This window comes from Grammomys surdaster, unplaced genomic scaffold, assembly GCF_004785775.1.
Source record: "Grammomys surdaster isolate TR1022 unplaced genomic scaffold, NIH_TR_1.0 126109, whole genome shotgun sequence".
In the NCBI taxonomy this organism is placed as follows: Eukaryota; Metazoa; Chordata; class Mammalia; order Rodentia; family Muridae; genus Grammomys; species Grammomys surdaster.
This window is the reverse complement of record NW_021620917.1, coordinates 1,831,824-1,847,157: the sequence shown is the minus strand read 5'-3', so window position 1 is coordinate 1,847,157 and position 15,334 is coordinate 1,831,824. Positions and strand designations below refer to the sequence as shown.

The window sequence follows — 15,334 nt, the reverse complement described above, 5'->3', positions numbered from 1 at the left end:
CAATTTATTCTGGCCAGGGGTTAGAAACGGCGATGGGGATAAAGATGAGAGAAAGAGGGAAAACAGATTCAGAGGCCTGAAACAATTTAGACGCGGACTAACAGCATGCCCGCATCAGCATTCTGGAGGCCGCATTTGCTGGAAATGACTGACATTTCTCATCTCTTGAGTTACAAAATGCTTTTTTTTTTCTAGCGGAGAGGTCTTACCGATCTGAGTGTTCTGTCTCAAAATGTAAGAAAGGCTGGATAGTGAACTTCCTTGGATTCTGTTTACACACCTTGGAGTGGCACAGGCTGTGTTGGAAAGAAGGACTCGGCTCCACCCCTGGGAAGCATGTAATCTGACAGTATTTTTTTTTTTTTTGTAGTTCTGGAAATGAACCCAGTGGGTGCTTTGCATTTGCTATAGGCAGGGAATCTCGCCACTGCCACTGTGCATACGTCGTTCCCTGGCGTGCAGAGGAGCCAGTTCTGTGTAGTGGCACGTAGTTTTTCTGCAGTTGGGTCAAGTCAGAGTGTGATGGACTTGGTGTGTGTAAATGGTCCCTGACACAGGTGGTTACAGACCGTCTGAGGCAAAGCATGTTGACCAAAATTGGTAAAACGAATTAAGGAAAACCAATTTTAAGGTCCAAATCAGAATGTCTTTACTCTGGGGGGAGGTGTTACTCGTGTACCACCCTGGTTATGAGGTGCTGCTGGGATCAACCCGGGACTTCCAGAATGCTAGGCAAGCATGAACAGGGCTTGTGGCATCTTAAGTGATACCAGGCCATAGGGGCAGAAACTTCAAACCTTTACAGCAGGTGCCACAAATGAGTAGACTGCTGGGTGTGGGAACTGAGATAAACCAGAAAGCCTGTGTGCCTGCCAATTACCAACCTGTAGAAACACGGCTCCGGTGTTTCTGCCAGATCTGGTAACCTCCTCCGAGAGAAATCAGAAATCCTGATTTTTAAACATCAGGTTAGTTCAGAGTTTTCAAAAAGAAAAAAAAAATCTTTGTGGTTAAAACAGAAGTGTCTGCAGTCTGTGTTTGACTCATCCGGTCCCACTTCGGAACCCGATGTCCCGAGTTACATATGATTCGTACTTGGAAAATTACATGAAAGACTACGAGAGCTTACTTACTACAAAATGTTATGTCTCGGATTGCTGTGTGTTGTAACATTAAAGACAAGCAAACAGACAAACAAACAAACAAAAAAAAACAGGCTAGGGATGCAGCTCCGGCAGGGGGATGTTTGTCTGGTATGCACAAAGTCCTGGGCTTAGTCTCCAGTACTGCATAAACTAGGTGTGGTGATCCATGTCTGTAATCCTAGCGTTTGGAGGGCGGAGGGAAGAGAATCAGGCCCAGAGCCACCTTTGGCTATGACTCGAGACCCTGTCTCAATAGTCAAAACCCCAAAAATGTCCTCAGGTATTCATTTCTCTGTGCACCCTTCTTGAGTCCAGGCTACTCTAATTGCTAGTCTGGAATTTTGTGTATTCTCTGTTTTCCACTGGTCACTTAGAGGCGTCGTGTGTGTGTGTGTGTGTGTGTGTGTGTGTGTGTGTAAAATGTGTATGCATGGATCTATTTGTGACTATCTGCAGGAGGAGGAGGAGGAAGAGGAGGGGGAAGAAGAAGAGGTGGAGGAGGCCAGAAGAGGTCACTGGATCCTCTGGAGCTGGAGTTGCAGGCAGTTGTGAACTGCTTGAGTCCAGGTCTCTGCAAGGACAGCAAGCACCCTTAACAGCTGAGCCATCTCTCTGGCTCCCTAGAGAAGTCTTCTGAACATATATGTCATGTCCTTGTATCCTTGAACATGACCACAGCAGGTCCATGCCTATCCTTCTCACGTGTGGATATGACTTCCACTCACCCCTCACCCAGCTTGCACCAAGATGGCTGGGTAGGCTTTGTCAGGGAGTCCCTCTCTTTACTAGGTTTGCAGTCATTCCCTTCCTGCTCCTGGGTATGGTGAGTGTCTTCCTTGGCAGGGACAGTCTCGCAGTTTAGTTCTTTCAGAGGGAACTTTTGTAATCCAGTACCAGCTTTCTTCACTGCAGGAGTGCTGAAGGCTCATTGTTTTATAAGCAGTAAACAGGCAGATTCCATTCCTGGTGTTTTCCTAATTGCGCATCTGTTTGTAGGACAGTGAGATCATCTCTGGAAAGGTGATTCAAATCCATATTTCATAACGGGGAGTATGCACTGTGCTGAAGGAAGGCAAACGCATTGGGGGGAGGGAAACATATCTATAATAAGAGTAGCGTGAGCAGTGAGTTAGTGCAAGCCCGTCGATAGCAAGGGCAGCTGGGTGGGCTCCAGATCAAATCACGATTCAGGTTAGCCAGTTTTAGAGAATTTGGGGAACCAGACATGGGCTCTCTTAATTCAGGGTCAAGCGGGCCCAGGTAGAGGGTAAGATAGTCTTGGGAAAGTTTGTTTTTCTTTTGAGACAAGGTCTCACTATGCAACCCTGGATAGCTTGGAACTCTGTAAAATTCCTTATGTAGACTAGGCTGACCTTAAATTCGAAGAGACCTGCTTGCCTTTTTCTCATGACACATGCTGGAATTAAAGATGTGAACCACTGCCCAGCCAGAGAAGGATTTTCTAAGTCCCCTGTGAGGGTTTTAGGCTTGATCTTGAACCTGGTCAAATGCAGCCTGTTCATCCTGGGAGAGGGAGAGAGGGCTTCTGGGTTACAGCGCTGAACTTGAAGTCTTTATCTCGGGCGCTTAAGTTCCCCTGAAGGCTTTAGGACTCTTGTTGGTTTGTGAGCAAACTCTAACTGAACTTGAGGGTTTAGTTGTGGTGATTCTGGGCAAAGGGAAGTGTAATAAGTAGCAGTCCAACTAAAGGGACAGTCCAGTAGCCCACAGCCTTTTTCCCTCCAGAATGTTGTTCCTTCCTCTGTCACAGGGGAACCTAACTGAGTTTAAAGGGTTGGGCCCTGTGGGACTTTATTGCCCGTGTGCTTAAATCTCTTGTTCATAGGGCACTGGGGTTCCCCTTACCCCTTTGGCAGTGCTGGGCACGGAATCGAAGGCCCTATGTACACTAAAGATTAAGTCTACCTCAGAGCTCCATCCCTAACCCAGCACTGAGGCGTTTTAATGATACTAATGAGCTCCTCATCCGAAAGATGATTGAACAAGGGATAGATGCAGCAGCGATTTGTAGACTCAGAAGGGTTGTAATTTTAAAGTATGAGACTGGAGAGTTGGCTTAGCAGTTAAGAGCACTTGCTGTTCTTGCAGAGGATCTGGGTTTCTTTCCCAGCACCCACAAGATAGCTCCTGACCATATGTAACTTCAGTGCAGCTCTCTAGGCACCAGGCAGGCTGGTGGTACACAGCCTGCAAAATAGTCAGAAACCAAAGCAAATCTTTAACAAGACATCTTATTTTTAACTTTTGTGTATGAATGTATTGTCTGCATATATGTGCACCACACTTGTCCCTGGTGCCTGTGGAGGCCAGAGGAGGACATCAGATCCCCTCGAACTGGAGTTACACATAGTTGTGAACTGCCATGTGGGTGCTGGGAATTGAACCCTGGTCCTCTAGAAGAGCAGCCAGTGCTCATGTCTGCTGAGTCATCTCCCCAGCCCACAAATAAATACATCTTTAAAAATAAACAAAGCTGTTTGTGGCCATCGAGATGGTTAAAGGTGCTTGCCACCAACTTTGGCAACCTGAGTTGGAGCCTCAAGACCCACACAGTGAAAGGAAAGAACCTCCCTTGAGGATTGTGAACTACTGGAGTGACCACATGATCTCCACACACAGAAACACATGTAGGATTGTGACTACTGGAGTGACCAGTGATCTCCACACACATAAACACATGTAGGATTGTGACTACTGGAGTGACCACATGATCTCCACACACAGAAACACATGTAGCAAAGATGTTTCTAAAAGTATTGTTTGCAGACAAATCATGGTGTGAACACACATACACACACACACCTCCAGCTACTTGAGAGGCTGAGACAGGAGGATCACTTTTTGGGGCATGTGAGTGTGTGTGCCTGCATGTGTGTGTGTGTGTGTGTGTGTGTGTGTGTGTGTGCAGGTGTGTGTAGGCCAGACAAAAAGTCAACCTTGGGTGTCTGTTCTCAGGTGCAAGCCTCTTGATTTCTTGATTTTGTTTTTTTGTTTGTTTGTTTGTTTGTTTTTCATAACAGGGTTTCTCTGTGTAGCCCTGGCTGTCCTGGAACTCACTCTGTAGACCAGGCTGGCCTCGAACTCAGAAATCCGCCTGCCTCTGCCTCCCAAGTGCTGGGATTAAAGGCATGCACCACCACCGCCCGGCTTTTTTTTTTTTTTTTGAGACAAGGTCTCTCATTGGTTTTAGGCTCATTAATCTGACCAGACTGGCTGGCCAGGGAAGCCCCAGGGATCTTTTATCTCAGTAATACTCCTGTGTCCAACTCCCTAATGCTGAGATTATTAGCACATGACACCACCCACACACAGCTTTTTTTCTGTGTATTTTGGAGGATGGAACTCAGGTTCTCGTGCTTGCATGGTGGGTTCTACATTGAGCTGCCTTGCCAGTCTGTGGTCAGTGTGGACAACGTAGTGACAAGACCCCTGTCCCAAGATAGGAAAGGGTTTGGAGAGGGGGCTGGCCGCTGCTGGAGAGGACTGGAGCTTAGTGGCTCCCAGCAGCTGGAATTCCTGTTCCAGGGCATCTGTTGAGCTCTTCTGGCCTCCAAGGGCTCTGTACTGAACATACCCCACCCCAATTAAAAATAACATAAAATCTTAAAAAAATAAAGCCAGGCAGCCTTTAATCCCAACACTCAGGAGGAAAAGACTGGTGATCTCTGTGAATTCAAGGCCAGCCTGGTCTACGTAGTGAGTTCTAGACCAGTCAAGATTATATAGTTTCTCTTGTCTCAAACAAAAAAGAAAGAAAAGGAAGAAAGTTTGGCTTTTTTAAAAAATTCACTTTACATCCTAGTTACAGCCCCTTCCCTACTCTCCTCCCAGACCCACCCACCCCCGAATTCCCCTCCATTGCCCCATCTCTTCTCCTGGAGAAGGGGAGCCCCCTTGGCTACCAGCCCACCTTGGGGCATCTATCCAGCAGGTCTAGGCACATCCTCTCCCACTGAGGCCGGCTTTTGAGCAAGCCTCAGTCTTCTGAGGTTATTAGCACTCCACTTTCTCATACAGCATGGGAATTTCATCTAGATATAAAAATCGAGACTCTGTACCAATCACGACAGATAGTGAAAGCTATGGTGGGCCATAGTAACGTACACCCGTAATCCCAGCCCTTGGAAGGTAGAAACCGGAGGAACTGGAATTCAAAGCCAGCCTGGACTATGAGACCTTGCTCCTCCCCAACCAACAAAAAAGAAAAGCCAGGTGTTGGTGGCACACACCTGTGGCCAGTGGATCTCTGAGTTTGAGGCCAGCCTGGTCTACAGAGTGAGTTTCAGGACAGCTAGGGCTACACAGAGAAACCCTGTCTTGAAAACCAACATACATAACCAGTATCATGAATACCTTCTGGACAAGTCCCACCTACAACCTTTACTTATGTGGCCCATGAGAAACATGGATCAAGTGTCTTAGCCCCAGGTCAACAAAGAGAAGGCCTGTAAAGAACAGGGAGAAGATACCACAATGACTGATGGTGATCACCGCAAAGACTGATCCTGCAGGTGCTTTCTCCCTGCTCTGCCCTGTTCAGCAAGGCATTGAATGTGTCTTTGCCTTCTATATGATTAACTGTCCCTCCTTTTCCTCCTCTTCCTCCTCCTCCTTTCCCCATCTTCCCCTCCCCCCCAATGTTTTGAGACAAGGTTTCTCCCCTGGCTGTCCAGGAACCGGCTCTGTAGACCAGGCTGGCCTTGAACTTGAGATCTGCCTGCCTCTGCCCTAGATTAAAGCATGCACTACCACCACCACCACCCCCCACCCCCTGCTGGGGACTGAACCCACTCTCCCACTGAGCTACCTTCCTGGCTCCAGTCTCCACTTTGTGTTACATCTCTGTGTGTGAGCACATGTGTGTGTGCGTGTGCACATGGGGTGTCATAATGTCTGTGAGCACTGCCTGCAGGAGTTTCTTGTCTCTGACGGTGTGGGTCCTGGGGCTCAAACCCTAGTGATAGACATGGCGGCAATCGCATTTCCCCACTGAGCCGTCTCACAGGCCACAGCCGCTTTTTCTCCTCTCTGAACCTGTTTAACTCTAGCTTCCTGGGTTTTGGGCCTCTTCACTACTTGGACATCTTTTTCCCCTTGTACTTAGTAAGTCTTTGCTTTACCAGGCATTGTGCTACAGGCCTGGAGTCCCAGCATGTAGAGATGCTGAGGGAGGGAAAATGTATAAGGAAGCTTATCCTGCAAGCCAGGTGCAGTGGTACAGCTTATGACTCTAGCACTTAGGGGCCAGAGGATGGGGAGCTCAGAGTCATCCTCAGCCAGAGTGAGTTTGAGGCCAGTCTGGGTCACGTGAAACCCCATCTCAAAAGACAAAAGTGTCATACCAGCTAAGTGTAGAATTCAGGGACATTAATACCTTTCCATATTGGGCAGTTGTCACCACCAATTCTCAGAACTTTTCCATCACATGGAAATCGTTTTTATCTTCTAAGGGGCCGGAGGAGTGCAGAATGTGGACAGGGTGAGCTGTCACCAGGACCCACACCTGGGGCAAGCCTGGAACAGGAGGAAGCCAGAGGCTGGGACAGCGAGCCAGGAAGAAAATTGTAGATTCGCGCAAAGCACATTGGAACTGCCCCTTTTGTTTTTCTTGGTATTTTGGTTCTGTGTGTAGATTAGAGGCTAGCCTGTGTGATTTGATTCTCTCTGTAACATTGGTCTTGGGGATCAGACCTGGCAGACGGTGCCTTCATTCACTTGCCGAGTGTCCTGCTGGGCCCAGCACCTACATTCTTCTTTTTTTAATGTGTTTGTGTGTTTATGGAAGTGCATCTGGAGGCCAGAAGAGGTGTCTGCTCCCCTGGAGCTGGAGTTACAGGTGTTAGAGACTTACCCAGTGTGGGTGCTGGGAATGGAACTTGGGTCCTTTCCAGGAGCAGCAAATACTCTTAACCTCCGAGCCGTCTCCCTAGCCTTTCCTGTATTCTGGACCGACTTAGGTTGTTTTGAGACAGTCTCACCATGCTGACCTAGGACTCATTTTGTAGCTTAAGATACTGGAACTCCGAGTCCTCCTGCCTCGTCTTTCTGAACGCTGGGATTATAGACTTGTACCACCATGACAGGCTCCCTTGGCATGTTTCTGAAAGAGTTCTAGAAATAATTATGTATGGTTCGGGCAGATGTTACAGTGTATGAACCAGGGGCTGTGGAATAGGTCAGCGCCAACACCAGAGGTTGTCCTTTGACCTTAACAGGTGTGTCATTATGTGCCCATCACACACATAACGACTGTTTTAAAGCATATGAGCTCACTCCAGTTATCATACATAAGGTGAGAGGAACACATGAGCTTGAAAGGGCTTCCTTTCCTTCTGGGGCTGCCCAGTGTGTCCTGGGCTCTGGGCTCCAGCCCTGGCATGTCTGAACCTGGGGAGAGAAGAACCAGTTTCTTCACCTGATAGCTTTGTAAGATGCAATAAATTCGAGTGAGCATGAACTCACTCTCCATGCAAAAAGAATGCATGTAGGGGCAGTAAAGCAGTAGGTCAGGGGTCAGATGTTAGCTTAACATGGGTGAGGTCCTAGGTCCATCTCTTAACATGGTGAAGGGGAGGGAGGCCACCACAGAATGAAAGAAAGCATTTATTGGTAAATTAGTTTGGTAAAGGATTAATACCCTGAATACAGAAAGATTTCTTACAATTAAAAATAAATAAATAAAATAAAAAACCAAGCAGCCCAATCCCGTCACTGGCAAAACCCTGGAGTAGAGATTTGTCTGAGAAGGTAAACAGATGGCCACTGTCCTTGAGAAGATCCTGGACTGTAGGAGAAAGCACATCACTCAGGAGCAGTGGGAGGCCACGGCACACTTGTTGGGATGGCTGTCATCAGGGTGGAGGGTGGGAGGAGGGGTTGCAGAAGGAGATATTGCTCTGAGTGTTCTCAGTCCTTTTGTGCTGCTGGGTGAGAGTCTGGTGGTTCTTTACACAGTTGAATATGGACTTAACGCACAGTCTAGTAAGTCTACCTGAGAGGTTTGAAAACAGTTTAAAGTCCAATACTCCAGTCTTAATAAACAGTGGCCCAAAGACAGCAGCATCAAGTCTGTGGGCAGGTGAGTGGATGAATATGGGCACCCGGAATGTGGCCTGGCTGGAAGAGACTTTGTCTAGTGTGCCCTGAGCCCTAGGTTTCATCCCTAGGACATCATACAACCAAGGCAAAGGGTACTAGGCCTGTAGTCCCAGTAAACAAGAGGTGGCAGCAGGAGGATCAGGATTTCAAGGTCATCTTCAGCTTAGATAGCCATTTCGGGTCAGCCTGACTGTTTGAGACCCTGTCTCTAAGATGGATGGATGGATGGATGGATGGATGGGTGGGTGGGTGGATGGATGGATGGATGGATGGATGGATGGATGGATGATAGATGGGTGGATGGATGAGAGGAATGAGTGAATGAATGAGTGAATGAATGAATGAATGAATAGATAAATAAGTGTTAAACAGGCCTGGGAAGCTCTGTAGACCTTTCCCCACCTCTTCTTGTGTAAGCATGCTACTTGGACAGCCCCGGTTTCCTCCACCAGTGTGCTTTTCCTCTGCTGGATCCCACTGTGAACCTATTAATAGCTGCCATTTCTCCAGATAATCTCCAGTTGGCTGCTGGACCTTTGGGTTGTTGTCACTGTCTTACTGAATAATGTTGTTATGGGCATTTGTGTGTACATTGTGTGTGTGTGGGGGGGGTTCGTGCATGCACACGAGTGTGGGTGATTGTACCCGAGTGCACATTGAGCTGTTACCTCACTGAACTGGAAGCCTCCCGCTTCAGCTAGGCCAGCTGACCAGCTGCTGCTGGGGATTTTGTCTCCATCCTGCAAATGCTGGGGTTACAGGTGCTGGCGTGGCGACACCTATTTTTTTGGAGTGTACTCTGTTTTAAGTATGGTGGATTTAAACTCAGGCTCTCATGCTAGCACAGGAAGTGCTGTTACCCACCCAGCCATCTTCCCAGCCTGACTTTGTTCATTGAGACGGGGTTTTCCAACTCCTACTCCCTACCCCCACCCTGACTTTATATCCAAGCTGTCCTAGAACTTCATGTATCTCCACAGAACTTGAACCCATAATAGCCCAGCCCTCTTGCTTCACGCCTTGAGGCACTAGCCACCCATACCTTAGGGCTATATAAGACCCTGCTTTAACCCTCCTCTCAAAATAAATGTGGAAGGGCATATACACAGAGTTTTTAAAACTTCTGTAAGAGTAAACAGTTTTTGAGCGTCTCGTATTTTAGCTTTGCCTGTTGGTCATGCTTATGTTCGTTTACTTCTGAGGGAAGGGTGTTTGAGACAGCTCGTTGTGTAGTCCAGGCTGGCCTGTTTGAGACAGGAGCTCATTGTGTAGTCCAGGCTGGCCTGTTTGGGACAGGAGCTCAATGCATAGTTCAGGCTGGCCTTGAGCTAGAATTTTTTTTTTTCTCCTCATCCTCCCAAGTGCTGGGATTCCAGGTCTGTACTACCATGCACACCCTGAAAAGTGTTTTTAAAGATTTATCTCTATTCTTTGTGTAGGTATGAATGCCCACACATATGTCTATCCCACAGTGCATGTCTGGTGCCCTCAGAGGCCAGAAGAGAGTGTCAGGCTCCTTAGAGCTGGAGTGACAGGTGCTTGTACTCAGCTGTGTGGTGCTGCCCCAATGCCAGTCCACTGCAGGAGCAGCCAGTGCTCTTAACTGCTGAATCCTCTGTCCGCACCCCTGACTTTTTTTTTTTTTGAGTCAAGGTTTAATAATCTTTTTTTTTTTTAATGTTTGGTGTTTGCTGTCACTAGAGAGTCCTTCCCAACCCAAGGGCATGAAGGATTCACATACATTCTGGTGCCTGCTTGGTATGTTTTTGAGATAGAGTCTTACCATGTAGTCCATGCTGGTCTCAAACTGGAGAGCCTCTTTGCCGTGGCCTCCTCCATACCTGGATTACAGTCATGTAACACCTCGCTTGGCTCAGTTCAACCTTGGGTGTGGTGTGTGTGTGTGTGTGTGTGTGTGTGTGTGTGTGTGTATGTTGTTGTTGTTGTTGCTGCTGCTGTTGGAATCCATCAGAAGCTTATCCAGGTGTGATGGTGTCAAGGGTAGCCTTGTCTACAGAGTGAATTCTAGGTTACTAGGGCAACGTGGTGAGACTCTGGTCTCAAAAACAAAACAAACAAGTCAGCTGAGTTTTTTGCATCCACGGGTACTTGCTCTACCATCAGGCTGTACCTCCTGTCCCTCTGTATTTAGAGAGGAGGGTTGGAGACAGGGTCTTGTGTAGCCCTAAGGTGGGCTACATTCTGAAGGGCCGAGGATGACCATGGACTCATGAGCCTCCTCTCTGTGTTCTCTTCCTGAGAGTGCAGCCATGCACGAGCACACTAGGTTCTCTTTAACTTGTGGAGGCAGTGCCTGTGGAGGCCGAGTACAACCTCCAGGGTCTCTCCTTAGCTGCTGTCCTCTTGGTTCTTGAGATAGTCTCCTTCATTGGCCTGAACTGCTCAGTAGGCTAGGCCGGCTGGCCAGCAAGACTCACACATCTGCTTGTCTCTACCTTCCTGGTGCTGGGAATAAAAGCCACCATGTCCCCATGGATTATGAAACTGGAATCGAGGTCTTTCTAGGCCTTATTTTCATCTTAATTTGGTTTTTTTATTTGTGGGTATGTGTGTCCACAGAGGCCAGAAGAAGGTATTGGATCCCTTGGTGCTTTTTCTGGGTGCTGGAAGTTGAACTCACTGCCCGCTGAGATGCACTTGTTGAGGTTCCTTTTCAGCCCCAACCTTACCACACATCCCAGCAGCCTTTCGTTTATCCCCAGATACTTGCCAACACTGATACAAAAGCCACCGCCACTGCTGGAGAGCGTGCTCAGAGCTTTTCCTCACGGAGCCCACAGCACGCACGCACGACACAAGGAAGTGTGAACTTTGTTGAGGATGTCCAGCTCTTCCAGAGCTGGGGGTAGCTTCTCTTTATTAAATGTGCTTTTGAGCAGATCTGTAACCAGGAGATAAGGCGTGGTTGTAGAGCATAGCTGGCGTTGCCAGATCAGGTGTGATGCAGAGACGCTTGCTTGCCTGGTCAGAAGAAACTCGGTGCCCTCTGTGTTCTCTGTGGTCATGAGTCAGCTTCATTCAGAAGGGTGATGTTGGCGCCTTTCCTCACAATTTCCCTCCAGCCCGAGCCTCTAGTCAGGGCCCACTCACCCATGCTGCTCCCTTCAGGAGGGTTGTCTAGAGTGTGCTCTAGCGGGCATTGAGGCCCACTGCCCTACTCACTGTGACTCCTCCTTGTCCCCTGGGAGCAGCCTTGCTAATTTGCTTTGGAAAGTATTGGGAGCAGGATATTTTTAGGTTACAAAGCAGTGGTAGTCTGGACTGTCAGGTGCCTGAGGCCATTAATAGCCTGGGTTAGGGAAGGTGAGGAGACAGGCATCCGCCAGGCCAGCAGCTGCCTAAGTGGGTCAGGCCTATTGTCATCTAGCAGGTTGGCCGCCTCACACCGGGAAGGGTTGGTGTGGAAGACTCCAGACCCGATTGCTCTGGGCATCTTGGACATAGCTGGGAGCCTTTCTCCCACTCCTCAGTTACGTTTTGAGCTCTTAACATCTTCAGCAGGGAGAAGGGAGAGGGCGTGGAGGAACTGACTCTCAGTACTTGGAGATCAACCCATCTTTCACTCACATTCTGCTGGGCAGGGTAGTTCGCCCTAAGTTAACAGTGTTGATTCTTCTGTAGACCTGACGTGGGGCTGGGGGCTTCATAAAGGGACTGATAGTTTGTATCTTTAGGTATACTTTATTCATATATTTATCTGGTTAAGTCAGGATCTCAATGTAGCACAGGCTGACTCAGACTCACTATGTAGCCAAAGATGGCCTTGAACTTGTGATCCGTCTTTCTCCATCTCTCTCTGTAAGCCCATGCTTGTCTGGAATTCAGGGTGCCCTGTGACAGTGGACAGTGCTTCTCGCTCTCTGCCTCCCATTCAGCTCTGTGGCCCCACTCCGCAAGGACCTAGTGTTTGGTGACATTTTGTGTGTGTGTGAATGTGTTAATAACCCTCTGTCACAGAATTTTCATTTGATTATCTTTTCCAGGTTCATATTGAGATCCACTGAAGGCCATCCTTGACTGATAGGCGTCACCTCGACTCACTGCATCAGAGGGCGCAAAGCATGAGGGCTGGGAGAGGGACCCTGGGTGTTTGCCTGGCCAGTGTAAAGCAGTCACAAGGAGGTGACCTGGACAAACTAGCATGTGGCCTTAAGAAAAGAAGTCAGAAGGGGAACCCCAGCCCATCAGATGTGCCTTCCTGGACAGACCAGCCTGTAGCAGATACCCATGGAAAGTCACGGGGCAGGGTGGCAGCATCCTCAGAAATGAAGCATGATCAGAGCGAGGCCAACCTCATACTTCACAGTGGCTTCAGAGTGCTTCAACATCTGAAGGGACCAATGGGGAGAAGTTCAGCTCTGGGAAAGGCTGTGGTTCTGTCCTCTGCTCCTTCAGAAGAACGTCTACCCGGGGTGTCCTGTGGCGTTGGGGATGTACTAGGAAGTGACTGGCCAGGAAGAGAGTCCAGAGCCACAGACAGCCGTGGACAGTACCTCAAAGGAGAGTCCTGGGTGTCAGGATGGCCACACCATCCAAAACTGAGGGAAATGGGATTCTTAAGAGGTGAACCCCTAAGTGCTGTCCCCGAGGGGCTAGGCACCAGGTCAGAACTGTCTTACCGATACTCTGAGCTGTGCCAGCTGCCATATGCTTACACCCATTATGAAGTTTTCCCAGAAGACAAGACAGGATGTGTGTCCCTTGACCATTTAAATCCCATGTTTTCAGAGGAAACCTTAGAAGATGAGAAAACTCTCTCAAGTGCTTCAGATGGTCTGCAGATAGTCATGGGGTCACTGGCTCTGCAGTCGTCCAGATTAGCAAGTCTCTGATGGCATAGTCAAGGTACAAGCAGAACAATAAAAATAGCAGATTAATTTTAAAGATTGTCTGGCAGTTTCTTTTGCATTAAGTCTGGCGTACACTGGAGCCATTCAGTTCCTGCTGATTCCTGTGACCAGACACACCTGCTGGTTGACGCAGAGAGACATTTTTGAGCATGCTTTCAATCTTTTCGGAAGGACGCTCAGAACTGGGAAACCTCCTCCCCAGGGGAAATGATTGATTTACCCAGTATAAGATGGGACAGGAACCATTTACCAGAGTTCTATATCATGGAGACCCATTCTCAAGGGCTAGCATCCAGATGCCGCCTGCCTCAGCTCACCTCTGGCCATTTGATGGGAGTGGGGGGTCTGTAGGCTGTGCCCTCCACTTCTTGTAAGCCTTGCTTCGGTCATGAAGAGTCTTACATTTCTGCACTGTACAGACTCTGTGACCTGCGGCCTGATGTCCCTTCTCATACGCCCCTCTCCTTCTGCCTGAGTTGCAGTTTTTAATGGAGGCACTTTGGAGACGTTGCAATATTTAGGATAATTTTAAATTACAGAAGAGTTTGAGGCTTTTCTGCCGACAGAACATAGATCACAAATGAAGTATTTTCCTTTACCCCTGTCCAGGATTTGTGATCTCTTTAATATTAAGATCCCCCCCCCCCAAGAAACTCTCCCTTTGTGGTTTGTTGATAACTTTATAAAGGTCATTTAAAGAGTGGACATTTTAAAGCCTCCTACCCAAGACAGTCAAAAACAGCCATGGGGAGGGGGGGACCTGACTGTATATGTCATTTATATTGTGTCCTAAATTACTATGCCATGGGCTATTTTAGTGTTTTGGGAAAATAATAAAATCTGTTCTTTAGCATAATAAATATGTTTTATTTTTTTTTGTGTGTGTACATTCTTCTCATCTTTTTGTTAATGTTGTCATCTTCCTAAGGTTTCAGCATCTTTAGTACTGAGTGAAAGGTTGCTGATGAAGACTTAAGAATCAGCTTGAAAAAAAAACTAACAAAGAGATGGATTTGAAGTCTTCTTCCTCCTCCTTCTCCTCCTCCTCTTCCTCCTTTTCCTCCTTCCTCTTTCCTCCTCCTTCTTCCTCCTCTTCCTTCTCTTCCTTCTTCCTTCCTCTTCTTCCTCCTCCTCCTCCTTCTCCTCCTCCCTCTTCTTCCCTCCTCTTCCTCCTCTTCCTCCTCCTCCTCTTCTTCCTCCTCTCTCTTCTTCCTCCTCCTCCTCTCCCTCCTCTTCCTCCTCCTCTTCTTCTTCTTCCTCCTCCTCCTCCCTTGAGCTCTTGTCCCCTCTTCTCTCTCCAGGTTCTGAGATAGTGCACTGTAGCTGGTTATTGTAGCATGCACCCAGCACTTAGGAGACCTGAGGCATGAATCCCAGGCTAGCCTCTGCTGCTGATTCATGAGTTCAAACACAGCCTGGTTTATGAATTGAGTGCTAGGCCAACTTGGATTACAAAGCAAGTCTGTCCCGGAAAACAAAATAAGGGTCTAGAGATACGGGAACCTGTTTTCTGTGCAAGCTTGACTTGAGCTTGATTCCTAGAACCCACTTAGTACAGCCCAGTGTAGCTGCGATTGTGTACTCTCCCAGCACTAGGGGAGTGGGCCGTGTGTGTGTGGTAGAGTCCCTGGAGCTTGTTGGCCTGCCGATCTAGCCTTATTGGTAAACTCCAGGCCAATGAGAGAGCCTGTCAGAAAAGATGTGGATAGCTGTGGAAGAGAGTGACATCCAAGGCTGACGTGGTCTACACACATCTGTGCATAAGCATTCCCACATGAGCCACTGGGTGTGCAGAGGGCTGAGTGTGCAGAGGCCCCGTCAGACAATCGTCTCTGGTTGCATATGGCAGCACACTCTTGTGATCCCGGCACTTGGAAGGCAGAGAAGCAGAAGCGTCTAGAGATTAGGGCTAGCCTGGGCTACGTAGTGAGACTATCTCAAAATATCAAGAAATCTGGGCATGGTGGCTCCCACCTGTAATCCCAGCATTCAGAAGCAGAACAAAACAAAAACAGGCAGGTGACTTCAAAGAAGGCCTTTTATATAAACATTTGGGACAAATAGTACAGAAGTATGGTGTTTCAGAACTGGCTGACTGGTGAACACCCATAATCCTAGCACTCTTGAAGCAAAAGGTTTCATTTATGAGTTTGTTTCATTTATGAGTTTGAGGCCAGCCTGAGCTATGTGACAAGGCTA

At 48.1% G+C, this 15,334-nt stretch overlaps 1 protein-coding gene across 1 annotated transcript; it reads left to right on the top strand.

Annotated features, from left to right (window-relative positions):
• Positions 1-251: 251 nt before the first annotated feature.
• Fam220a (family with sequence similarity 220 member A) lies at positions 252-14,009 on the top strand. Its single transcript, XM_028756062.1, is given in 3 exon segments — positions 252-338; positions 12,269-13,039; positions 13,042-14,009. Coding segments are annotated over 2 exon segments (777 nt in total). The 5' UTR covers positions 252-338; positions 12,269-12,346; the 3' UTR covers positions 13,126-14,009.
• The last annotated feature ends 1,325 nt before the right edge of the window (positions 14,010-15,334 follow it).